General features: G+C 35.7%; 1 protein-coding gene across 1 annotated transcript in view; it reads right to left on the bottom strand.

Annotated features, from left to right (window-relative positions):
* Positions 1-13,298, bottom strand: part of DNAH5 (dynein axonemal heavy chain 5) — a 173,963-nt gene that overhangs the window by 63,702 nt on the left and 96,963 nt on the right. The window contains exons 53-60 of the mRNA XM_058177601.1: positions 11,467-11,597; positions 10,377-10,530; positions 9,387-9,654; positions 5,608-5,839; positions 4,587-4,701; positions 3,438-3,614; positions 1,723-1,926; positions 958-1,137 (exon numbers count right to left, since the gene is read on the bottom strand). Coding sequence (XP_058033584.1) covers positions 958-1,137; positions 1,723-1,926; positions 3,438-3,614; positions 4,587-4,701; positions 5,608-5,839; positions 9,387-9,654; positions 10,377-10,530; positions 11,467-11,597 — 1,461 coding nt within the window. The remainder of the gene's footprint in view (positions 1-957; positions 1,138-1,722; positions 1,927-3,437; positions 3,615-4,586; positions 4,702-5,607; positions 5,840-9,386; positions 9,655-10,376; positions 10,531-11,466; positions 11,598-13,298) is intronic.

Below are 13,298 nucleotides of genomic sequence, written 5' to 3'. Positions count from 1 at the left end.
ACATTACTGACACAGAGAGAATTGTTGAATTAGTATTGCTACAACAAAATATTTATCATCTTCATATGCCATACTAATGCATACAAAGACATCAGCATCAGGGCTGTTACATGCCCAAAGATGGAAAGAGGAAAATATACCCACAATGGAAGAATGGATTTTGAAACTAATGGAACTAGTTGAGATGGCTAAATTTCTTGCGATTTAAAGACCACTACTTGATTTCTTAAAAGAAAAGGACAAAAATTGACTTTTGACTTTGGGATCTGAAGATTAGATTGGATTGGATCAGAGAAACATTGTAGATTTTTAAATATGTTTATATATATTTGACAGTTTAATATCTTTTAAAGTTAAGGGAAGAATATTTTATGAATATTGTTATTTTAGTGTGTTGACTATTAGGATTTTAGGAGATTGGTATATCTAAATTTAGAAATGGTTTGTTCTATTTTCTCTAGATTAAGAGAGAGAGGGAGGGAGGGAGGGAGGGGATTAACAAATAAACAAGATGAATAAATATGCTTCTCTTCCTGGTGGCCAAATTTATAGTCTTTTTTTATAATTTAAATCCCTCTCTACCATATAAACAAAATAATTTCTAACATCATGGCAGGATTGCCAAATCAGTTGAAGCTAGGATGTCTAGACTTTTCAGTTGAGACTGTAGTTTTTTTGTTTGATTTGATTTGCTCTCCAGGAAGTAGGGAAAGAGAAAACAGAGATCAAAGAGGAATCATTTGGACATAAGTTTAAATCACCCCTTTTCCCTGTTAAAATGTTCTCAAAAACAAACATGCTGATGGACTGCATTTGACCAAAGGGCCAAAGCACATCACACTAAATCAAAACCAAACAAATCTCATTATAGCTTAGTCCAGCATATGATCCTAGTTTAAAACTGTAAATTGCTGTTGATATAGTTTTACTCTGCCTTGCCAACTATATTGGACTTACCTTTAAAGGGAGAACTTCCTTATTGATAGCGAAGAAGGCTGACATTGCTTTGGTCCATGAGCAAAGGCCAGCCACATTTCCACAAACTCTCTTAGCTGTCTCAATATTGTAATCTGCCATTTCAAAATAAGGACTCAAGAGCTCCACTGCTTCTTCATTAATTGTATCTTTTGGAAATTGCTAGAAACATCATGAAAGAGATTTCTTTTTCACTTACTCAAAATCAAACGAAATTAATAATCTAGCTGTTTAATTTTACCCCTTCTTTTCTAAGCCACATTTTCTACAGAATTTGCATTCAAAAAGTTATTAATTTTGTCATACTACTATTTGTGCTCATGAAAGCTTGTCTATTTAATTTGTATTTTCCTGATCTTTACTGTGCCTGGATTTTAAATTGGCGCCTCTTTATACTACTGCCATCTTTAATAAGTGCTGGATTTTTCTACAAGAATTATTGGGCAGCAAAATCTCTATGAACACTTACCCAGAAGGACCAAGGACAGAAATAAGAACAATGTTTGACGTTTCTCTCTCTCTCTGAACTTTTCATATTAATTGGTCATCAGTCTGCTCTGTAGAATTTGGTATTGTACCAAATTACAGTTACAATTACAAACTGGTAATTGTCAAGCTGCGAAAAGCAGCAGTGCAGTCTCTCAATACTAAACATAATAAATCCAGACTAAAGCTATATATATTACACATTCATATCTTGTCCGGCCTTATCATCTTCTTTTTTCTTATCAGTGCTTTTTGGTATACCTGCAAGTTCTGTAAGAAGTTTCCTGCTGTCATCAGTTTCAAGGACTCCTGCCACGATGGCATAATGCAGTTTTTCTCCTGGTCTATCTTAGTAGCATTTACTTTCCTCTGGAATAGCAGCAACACACAGTCCATGATACGCATGATAAGGTGAGGTGGCCGACCCAGCGTACGGACAGTGGCAATGTCTGCTGGCTTGATTGTCTACATTATTGAAAGGATGGACAGAATTAGGAACTATCACAGTATTTTTAAGTGCCTAAACCAAATCAGCAGGGTTTTTATTTAAAGGCATTCCATGGTGGGTTTGACATCAGTTGATTACACCAAACTACTGTATACAGGATTTAGAAATTAAAGTAATTAACATTTCACAGTTATTGTTAAGCCAGGACCATGATGAGCAGCAAATCTTGGTATGTATTGATCCATTCTTCGAGTAAAATCATTTAAAGCATATCCTATCATGCCAGGTAATATTACCTTGGTGTATTTCAAGGAATTAGATAGGATAAAATATATAAATATTTGGATGGGAGGCTAACAGGAAACCAAAGCTTGTAGTGCAAATCATGTTCTACGTTGCTTCCAATAACATTACATCAACATGCCCATGTAATAAGGAAGTTTTTGCCTTATTTAAAATAATTTTACAATAGCTAACATATGAACATGGCCATGTGCTTCTGCATAAGTGCACACAGAGAGAGAGAGAGAGAGAGAGAAAGAATCATTTGTAAATCTGTTTATGAGATTAGCTGATACAAATTAATAAAATAGAATTATAATTGTTTCAACTTCTGCCTTCAGCTGCTCTGAAGTGAAGGGATTATTATGGTTAATGTGGCTGCTGGAGAACAAAACATAATTGGTATAGGTAAATAATGTTAGATGCTATTCCCCATACTGCAATCATAATGTATGTATCACATCATTTCTCCATGTTTCTGCATCAGATGGTAGTTCTATTTCTGTCAAATTAAACAGGCAGTGGTTATTTGAATTGATGTGGCCTGCAGTTAATTTGTCTAATGCTTTCTGCCAAGTGGCTGATCTATGGGTTGTAAAATGTGAATGCAAATCAGTCATTTTACCTACATATTGACAGTGACTCCTTGGAAGTTTATATTTAATAACATTAATTACATTGCGGGACTTACAGGGGACTGCCTGATATATGAAAATCCTTAATGTTGGCAGACTTCTTGAAAGAAGCAGGTGATGCAGCATTTGGGCTCAGAAGGATGTGATTAATTCCTTCTAATAAATGCAGTTTATTGATACTCTGTGTAGATTTTAGTAACCATAGGATGCTGTGACAGGAGGTGTGGTTTTTTTTACTTCTTTGACATGTTTTCACAAATAATAGATACCTTTCCTGTTAAGTTGGAGATTGCGGACTCTATCACCAATGCTATGTATTGTCTTCTGTTTGTAAATTGTTGTCAAGGTTCATTCTCTGTGAAAAGTATGTTTTATACAAAGAGACTAAACCCCAAGTATGGTGGGTGGGGGGATGGGACAGACCTGAGCAGCTACTATAGAAAGACAGTGAACTAAGGGTGGTGGTGGTGAGGGAATGACATAATTTCATCCATGATGGGAAAAGGAAAGGAGGGAGGCCACACATTAGTTTCCAATCTGGGGTATATTTCTGAGAGGACAGCATATCTGTGTGAGATAGACAGTGGATTCGCCTTTCATTCTTCATTAACCTGTAAAGCAGCTTCGGCCTCTTCTAAAGCAGGTTTAGCAGCCTCTAATTTTTCCTCAGCGATAGCCTTGTCTGCTGAAATGCTGTCTACAATAGCCTGGGCTTTGTCCTTCACTTTCTGAACTTCACCTTTCACCTTTTCAGCAGCCTGAGCTTTCACTGTGACTTCTTTTAACACCTATAGAAGACATTAAAAAGAAAAAGAATGAAAGAAAATAAATGGAAAAACAAGTATCTATGGTTGCAGAAAATAATTTTTTGCTAGGAGTTTACGTTATACTCAAGAGTTAGCAAAGTGCTTTGGGTTTAGTAAACAAGCAGTGTGAGATCCCAGAGGCCAGAGGCAACCTAATGTTTTTTTACCCAATATTTACACTTACTATTTTAGGCTGGCTGAGCCCCATGTAGGCAAGGCTAGGATTTTTTGTGGGTTCTTAATTTTTTTTATCTGTATATATGCATGTTTTAGGACTTATAATGCAACTTTCTTCTGATTCTTGTTTCAAAATAGCCAAGTATTCTGGCATCCAGAGGCAGGAGGACTACAGATGGAGGAAGCCTAAGGGCTGCATGTTATATGATGTGGTCTTTTTATGACCAACAATACCAAGAATCTTCAGCTTTTCATAACTGAAATTCAGAGAGTTAATATGTGTAGAAGGGCACCAATTAGGGGAAATCCACTAACTAATTTCTTCCAGGTTTTCCCATTAATAATAACGTTTATTGTCACTGCACAACATATGTACAATGAGATTGGTGGTGCTCCCTCAGTGCACCCCCCCAACACAATACAACTCACAGTGGAAACAGAAAATCCCTAACCCAATGAATCATATTAACGAACACCCAGTCCTATTACACCAATGTGAACATGTTACACATTGCGCCGGCCCCACAAGTCCATCATACTACATAATTATGATGTTACGTTGCATTCAGGAGTCTGACAGCTCATAGATAAAAACTGTTCTTCAGCTTGTTTGTGCAGCTGGCTATGCTTCTATATCTCCTTCCCGATGGTAGGAGGGTAAAGAAATGGTGACCAAGGTGAGAGTCATCCCTAAGAATTTTCCTCACTCTTCTAATGCAGTGAGCCCTTCTAAGGGCCCATTAGTAAAAGAGTTGAAGTAAACACACTGGACTTTACCATATCAGCTTTTTCATTGGCAATCTTAAGTTCTTTCTCTTTGGCTTCCAGCTCTTTACTCAAAGCTGCCACAGATTCAGAAGCCTCTTTCAATTTCTCCAATCCAGTATTCATTCTGAAATGTATAAAACCATCTATATATTTATATATCTCTCGAAGCACAGAACTTCACTAGACTAGAAACAATTTTTGATTATTCCCTTTCCCCAAAATAAAAGGTGGTAATCTGTGATCCTAGAACTATTTGTGGCCTTTGGTTTAATTGTATACAGTATAATTTCACAATAGCAATAGCACGTAGACTTACCGTATATACTCGAATATAAGCCGATCCGAGTATAAGCCGAGGTCCCCAATTTTACCCCAAAAACTGGGGTAAACTGGGGACTCGAGTATAAGCCGAGGGTGGGAAATGAGGCACCTACCGGTCGGTGAAACCCTCCCTCCCTCGGCCGAGAAGGCTGGCGGCTCCCCCGCCCCGCCCTCTCACTGCACCGGCAGGGCTTCCCCGCGCTAAAGCAAAAGCCCGCCAAGTTCGCGCCGGCCGGTATAATGTGAAAAAAACGGAAAAAAAAAAAACTCGAGTATAAGCCGTATATACTCGAGTATAAGCCGAGGGGACGTTTTTCAGCACAAAAAACGTGCTGAAAAACTCGGCTTATACTCGAGTATATACGGTATATACCGCTTTATAGTGCTTTACAGCCCTCTCTAGGCAATTTACAGAGTCAGCATATTGCCCCCAACAATCTGGGTCCTCATTTTACTGACCTCAGAAGGATGGAAGGTTGAGTCAACCTTGAGCTGCTCAGAATCAAACTCCTGGCTGTAATACAAATGCCTGCAATACTGCATTCTAATCACTGTGCCACCAAGACTCTTCACAAACCTTTTAAAGCAACCAATTCAGATTTAAACATATTTAAACATATATCACTCCCTTAGAAGTACTGAGACTAGTTATTGAATTTAGCTGTTTGGGAAGACAACAACTGACTATAAAAGTATCAAAACACCTCACCTGTGGGCTAAGGTCTGTACCTCAGCATGTTTTTCTTTGTATATAGCTTTATATCCTTGAATAAAGGACAAATAAGACTTGGGAGTCACGTGGGTGGATCGACGATATCTTTGAAAATAGTCAACGCATTTTTCAGCAACTCCATCTTGGAAGGAGCCCATACACTGTACCATCTGTTTTTTGATCTCTTCAGTGCAATCAATTTCATATGACGACAAAAAATGCTCCGATACTAAAATGAGATTTAATGCCTATCAGTATAAACACTACTTCATTCTCTGGCAGAAGAAATTTAGGATGAGTCCTGACCTATTTCTTATTATTCTTCCCCATCCTTCCATCTCATTCATTGTCATGGATTTCTTCCTTGAAAGAAGCAAATTCAACTTTCTGAGCTCCTCTGACATGCACACTTGATAGATAAGTATGAACTAGGTAATATTCAGAGGAATTCCAGTGGGCAGGGAGTCAACGTGGTACTTATAACCTCATGACTAAAGCCTGCCCATTTTTTACATATTTTGTATGTATACAGTGCATCAAAAGAAGCAGGCTTCAACTGCATGAGCATCTTGATTTTTTGACATCCCTCTTACTGCAGATACCCTTGATGGTCTCAAAATTAGACCCATGACCTCAAACACTCTAATATATTGATACATGCAATAACATTAAACCATTGCTAACTATATGACTATATGTAAATTATAGGCAAAGGGAGCTGAATGGTTTTAATTGCCAAAGTAACTGAAGTCTTGACATATTTTTCTTTTCTTTTTGATGCAGGAGGTTTGACATTATTATTCCTGCTCTTTCTCATTTGTATATCACAGGATCTCTGCTTATCATCTCAGGAGTGAAATCAGCTTCTTTCTTTTTACTGATAGGTAATCCTCCTCTTGTAATTATTGGGAGCAAAGTTAGTATTCTTGTCTTGATGGAATTAAGAATCCCCTTGCTTTAGGAATAAGTAATTGGTCTTGTTTAATTTTGCCATTTGCATTTCTCACATCAAATTATCTGTTTCAAAGAAAGATGTTCCACTGCAGTATGTTTTCTCAATCACTAACGCTTCGCATGTGGAGACAGAAAAGTCTCTATTATCAACACTGAAATGCCGTCAGCACAGTAATTTCCTTGCATAGCCTTATTCTAAGGCTACTTTAATTTATCCAAAACCTTTCAATAAAGGGAAATAGAGTTAAACATCAAGATTATAGATTAAGAGCTTTTGCAGATGACTTGGTTGTTACTGTATCCCAACCAATATACTCAGCTACTGGTTTAAAAGATATAATTGGTCAGTATGGTAAAGTATCTGGATTTAAGGTGAATCAGCAAAAGACAAAGATGATAACTAAAAATATGAATATACAACAAAAAGAAGAGTTAGAAAGAACTACGGGTTTTGAAATCGTTAAAAAGGTTAAATATTTAGGAATATATATTACAGCTTCAAATGTCAAATTATACAAAAATAATTATGAGGTATTGTGGCAGAAGGTATGGAAAGAAATGGAGAATTGGAAGAAGTTACAACTATCCTTGCTGGGAAGAATAGCGGCTATAAAAATGAATGTTTTGCCCAGGTTTCTATTTTTGTTTCAAATGATACCGGTACTTAAGAATGATATCAAATTACAGGAATGGCAAAAGGGGGTTAATAATTTTGTATGGATGGGCAAAAAACCAAGAATAAAATTAAAAATAATGCAGGATACAAGGGAAAGGGGGGGTCTTAAAATGCCTAATTTAAAATTGTATTATGAAGCAGTTGTCTTATCATTAATTACTGATTGGATTAATTTAACTGAGGAAAGAGTTTTGAATATAGAAGGTTATGGTTTGTTATATGGGTGGCATGCCTATTTATTATATGATAAGAAAGTAGATAAAATATTTAAAAATAATATAATTAGAAATGCATTATTGAGGGTCTGGAGGAAATATCAATATAAATTAGATGGAAAGATTCCAATATGGGCAATCCCGAGACACATGATAGAAAATATAAATATATATCAAAAGATGGAGGTAGTTACCTATAAAGAACTTCTTTGTATGGAAAAGGGGGAATTACAATTAAAATCCAGAGAAAAGATGGGGGAAGAAGGGAAAAATTATACATGGTTCCAATATGGACAATTACAAGCTAGATGGAAATTAGATCAAAAAATAGGTGTTAAGCAACTGAGGATAATTTGTTAAAACAAATGAGAGATCAAGGCCAACAGCATATTAAGAGGTTGTATAATGTATTAGTAGAAATAGACTCAGAGACTGAATTGGTTAAGGATTGTATGATTAAGTGGGCACAAAATTTTCAGCAACCAATAATGTTGGAAACTTGGGAAAGAATTTGGGTGAGGAATGTTAAATTTACACAAGCGCAAAATATGAGAGAAAATTTTATAAGATGTTTTATAGATGGCATTTAGACCCAAAAAGTTGTCATGTATGTATCCTAATGTACAGGCTAAATGTTGGAGATGCGATTGTGAAGATGCCACTTATTACCATATATGGTGGACTTGTAAAAAAGTTAAAGCATTTTGGATTAAAGTATGGTGGATCATGCAGAATATTTTGTAAAAGAAGATTAAGTTTACTCCGCAGTTCTTTCTACTAGGAATAATTATGGATTGTACAGCTATAGAGACTAAATTGATTTTGAACTTAATAACAGCCGCAAGACTTTTGATTGCTCAATATTGGAAGAAAGAAGAATTACCTACAATTGAAGAATGGACACTCAAAGTATCAAATCTGGCAGAAATGGCAAAAATTTCTGCTTACTTGAAAGACTATACACAAGAAAAATATATTTTAGAATGGAAAATGTGGATTGATTATATTCAAAATAAGTATCAGATAAAAAAATATCGAATAGCATATGAGTAAATTTAGGAAATATTTTGTATTAGATATATTTCTGAAGGAGAGGGGAATTGAGAGTGTGATTATGTGTGGAGTGACTAGAGATTATAATTTAGGAATTATTTTGGATTATGATTGTTAGTTTTGATACCCTGCATTTTGTTCTGGGAAGTCGGGGTGGGGGGTGGGGGGTAAGGGGGAGGGGAATTGGGGGGTTGAGGGTAAAGGATGGAGTGATGGTTAATGTACAGGGATTATTGAAGATGTATAAATATAATTAATGTAGGGTCGGGTCTGCCCAGTTACCATTTTAGAACGGTGGGGAGGGAGAAAAGAGGAGAGAGTAGGAGGTAGGAAAGAGGAGAAGAGGAAGGAAGAGGGGTAGAAGAGGGAGAAGGAAGGTGTAGGGTGGAGGGAGGAGAGGATGTAGATAAGAGAAGGAGACGAAGGTCTGGAAAGTAGAAGAAGGTAGAAGAGGGAAGAGTGTTAAAAAGGGGGGTGGTGACTGGGCAAGCCCGACTAATTGTATATAACTGTACATTGGATGAGCTGTTTGATATGATTGTAAAAATAAAACTTTTTTATGAAAAAAAAAATTATCCAAAACCTTTCAAAGTTTTGCCAGAATGTAAAAATAATACATTTAAAATTTGAAAATAATATTCTAAGTTTATTTTTTTCTCTGGAATGTGAGAGGGAAATATAATCAATAAATATGTATCACAACAACCCTCAGAATAGTTTCTGCTACAGTTTTGAATTCAACAACTTCTCTATTCTACTCAGAGTAAAAAAAAAAAAAAAACCTGACCCTAGAGTAAATGTACTAGAGAAGAGATTTTCACCATGTTAAAATTACTGACAATGTTATAAATTTTTCCAATAGTCAAAACATGTCAAACCTGCAACTAGGGCGTCTTTGGGCCAGCGGCTAAACCAATCTATAGTGCAACCAGAAATGAGTGCAGGGAATTTCAAAGCTCTGTTTCGGAATTTTTCACCCACTGGTGAAAAACAAAGAACCACATGAAGGTTCTGGCGAACTCTAGTCATGAAGTAATCATATACATTTTCATTGGTGGGAGGATGTCGTGGATGCTCCCTCTTCATAACTGGAATGAGATCGCCAATGATTTCATCAATTTCATCACGAGCAAACAAGTTGGAAACCTAAACGGGAAGAACATTTTTATTGTACCCCTCATACAATTTTTTTTTAAAAAGGCATTTAGCTACCTTTATATGAATAATTCATTTATATATTACCAAAAGTTGACTGTGTTTATTTGAAATGTTGAAGTTAAAGAGCTCATTGCTAGAGTGTTTCATGACTTTATAATTGATAATTAAAGCATTTTAATTGTAATCCATTCATTGGTATTTTATTGGTAGCTATTCTGAATGCTAGTTTGTGGGGGGAAATAGGATATGCCAATAAAATACTCACATTTAATTTCCCTTTTTCTTCCCTTTTATTCTTAAAACCTGTGGCCATCCAGATCTTACTGAATTACAACCCCTAATCTGCCTTGCTAGCTAAAGGCTTCTGGGAGATGATTGTCAGTAATATTTGGAAAGTGACAACTGGCAATCTGTGTTTTTGCCCTAGAAATAAAATATTCTCAATCTGTGTGATTCTACTAAAGATTTTCTCCAAGTCTGTCTTTACTGATTTATTGTACCTCAGTAGTAAATTAACTAAAGACTAAGAGCTTGATCTGTTCTATATTTACTCAAAAATCAGTATTCAGTGGGTAAGTTTTTTCATCAGCACTGAACTCAAGCATAGAATTTTACAGAATCAGTCTGTCACTACAGCTTTATCAGCCAAGCTCTCCGTTTCTGAAAACTCAGGGCTAACTCAATGCCAAGAGGAAAGATGAAAATCCTACTTCTCCTGATGATAGCACATTGTTCATATACTCCAGGAAAGCTTCATCTTTTATTTCATTATCTGTAAAAATGAAAGTGATTCCTTTTCCTTGCTGTCCAGCAGTCTTATACAGATGTTTCAAGTCTTCCATCAAATTAGATGCATTGTAGGATCTAGAAAAAGGGAAAATAAAATTGTCGCAAACATTCCAAGCTCCCTAGCCTACAAATAATTTTGATTGAAACAAGGTGCCTTAAAATGAGAACAATTTGTTTTGGCCTTTCTGCTCAGTGCCTGTTTTAATGGTTGTTGCTTTTAGAAATATGTAGTATATCTACATGGTTATAACTATGCATTTTAATGCTCTCCACTATTTAAATTTATTTCTCAAGTTGTCTACCATTTTATCCTTCATTTTTGTTTTATTGTTCTGTTGTATAATATTTCGATAATACAGAATGTAAACATAATTAACAAACCAAATCAAACTGTGTTGATACATAAAAGTCCTATCACTTACTGAAATACTAAATTTACTTCTTTTAAATGGAATATATTTTATGCAAGAAGGCAGACATTTTCATAGATAGATGATATAGATAGATAGATAGATAGATAGATAGATAGATAGATAGATAGATAGATAGATAGATAGATAGATAGATAGATAGATAGAATGTGTGTATTTGTTTGTGTGTGTGTTCTCCTAAATTCAGAGCTATGGTTTGCATTATTATATTGTCAGGATTGTAGAGAAAATTAGTTTTTTATATTGCTTCATTTAAAAAAAAAACAACCCTGCTTTGAATGTTAACTTTTGTGTTCTGGATAAGGGTGAAAAATTTCCATTGCCTTTTCTTTACTATAAATGGTTATTATTTTCCTGTAGTATTGACTGCAATATTCCTCCTATAACCAATTATAGAATTTGAGGGAGTTTTTATTCAACCAACTCAGGGAGGCAAAATAGTTCAAATAGCAGGCTAATGATTATGTAAGCCTGCACTTCTTAACATTGGAACTAGCATAATAATATGTTTTACATGTTATTTGATTTCTTTTATAAAATGAGCATCCATTTTGATGCTGTGTTTTATTCAACAGGTTACCTTGTTAATGTGATCTGGAACATATTATAGCCTGCAATGAATGATGCCAATTTTGTCAAGATTTGCTTTCCAGACCCTCCAACTCCAACAAGTAGGGCATTTCCTCGGGGAGTGCGGATCACACGCGAGATCTACAAAGCACAGCACCATTTTGTTAGTTGTATATTTAGAACAACACAATATTAAGCACATATTTGATAAGTTCCTGCATTACATCTTTAATATTGGTAGCACAATGGTGATCCCAAGTTTTGCATTGATCATTCCATAAACTCTTTCCAACAACAGTAGCTCCAGGTATGGCCATAGACAATTTGCTTTCTAGTATCAAAGATAGAGTGGTGCTTTTACTATTTATTAACAGAAGTCTATAAAGTAGCATTTGAATCCGTACTGTGATGGCCAGCATCTTCTATTACATCCAACATAGAGAATCTAGCTTAAAATAACATGATCAAGTACCTGGAATAGTGTATAAGCTAGACTGATTAATTGCTAATGGGAATCTTTCCCCTAAGCCCACCTGGGATAACTTTTCAGGCTGCTAACACCCAAAAAACTGTCACTACTTATATAATGAGTCAGTGCAATGATACAGATACCAATTACTGTTTTAATACAAACAATTTTTCTGACAAAGAAGATCATTTGGAAGTCTGCTTTGAGTTCTTATTTGCATAGAATTTTCTTTCTCATAAAAGTTGATAAAGCCAGTGTCTTCTGTTCTATGCGAGTTGCATTAATATACTCAAACTCTGAGGACTCAGGCACTGATCTCTTCAAAATGTCATAGTCACCTTAAGAGGCCCTACACATTGAGCATGCTGTACTGTCAACAGAAGTCTGATTAAATATAGTGGCAGAGGTAAGCTAAAGCATTGCTAAAGCAATATCACAATCTATTGGTTGCTGAAACAATGATTTATTTCTGCTTAGCTGAGAAATCTCTCTCCTGACTACCTCAATCTGACTATCTTTAAAAGAAACTAGAGAGAGTAGAGCAAGACCGCTGACTGAAGCAGAATCCTACAGGAATGACAGGTGAATTAGAAACAATCATAACTGTTCTTGCCCCCTATAATCTGCCACCAAGATATCCATCATATATTTAACAGTAGGGCTGGTCCTGGTTCCCCTTCATCCCCATCCTTACTACAGTTACTATTTCATGCAAACTTCTCACTGATGTCACTTATACATAGCTATACCCACAATATTGTTATTCTCTAAATCTGCCTTTTTTTTAAAAAAAAGGTGGCAGTCTCAGGGTACCAGCCTTAATAAGAGCAATCTATAAACTCTCATGTTTAGCATTTGTACAGAGTCTAAGCATCACCGTTGCTCATTCCTGTAGGTGACTGGGTGCAGGATGGAAATTTTTTTAACTACAAATGAATTTACAATAATTTTGCAAGACAGATTTTTATTGGAGGAATGGGGATAAAGGCCTTTTGTTTCCTTTTCTTGTAAAAAAAAACATTATAGATGTTCATCTCTACATCAATTCAGTTTTTTATACTTTGAAAGATTTGTCATTTAGTTCTCTAGTGTCAACACTCTGATCATGAATGCAGTATTTTCTGGAACTTTTTAGAATGCACATGGGTAAGTCTTCATTCAAGAAAGTTTCACTAATTACATCTGAATATTGTTAGAATTTGTGCAGATGAAACTAATGGATTATCAAAGGTTCAACTCAGGCATCTGAAATCACCAAAACTTAAACTAAAGCAATTGTCATGTCCATTGATACCAGTGGTGGGTTGCTACCAGTTCGCCCTGAATCGGAAGAACCGGTAGCAGCGGTGGTGAGACACTCTGCCCATCCGCCC

Source organism: Ahaetulla prasina, chromosome 3, assembly GCF_028640845.1.
Source record: "Ahaetulla prasina isolate Xishuangbanna chromosome 3, ASM2864084v1, whole genome shotgun sequence".
NCBI lineage: Eukaryota > Metazoa > Chordata > Lepidosauria > Squamata > Colubridae > Ahaetulla > Ahaetulla prasina.
Note: the sequence above shows the minus strand (reverse complement) of the source record. Positions and strands in the feature narration are given on the sequence as shown.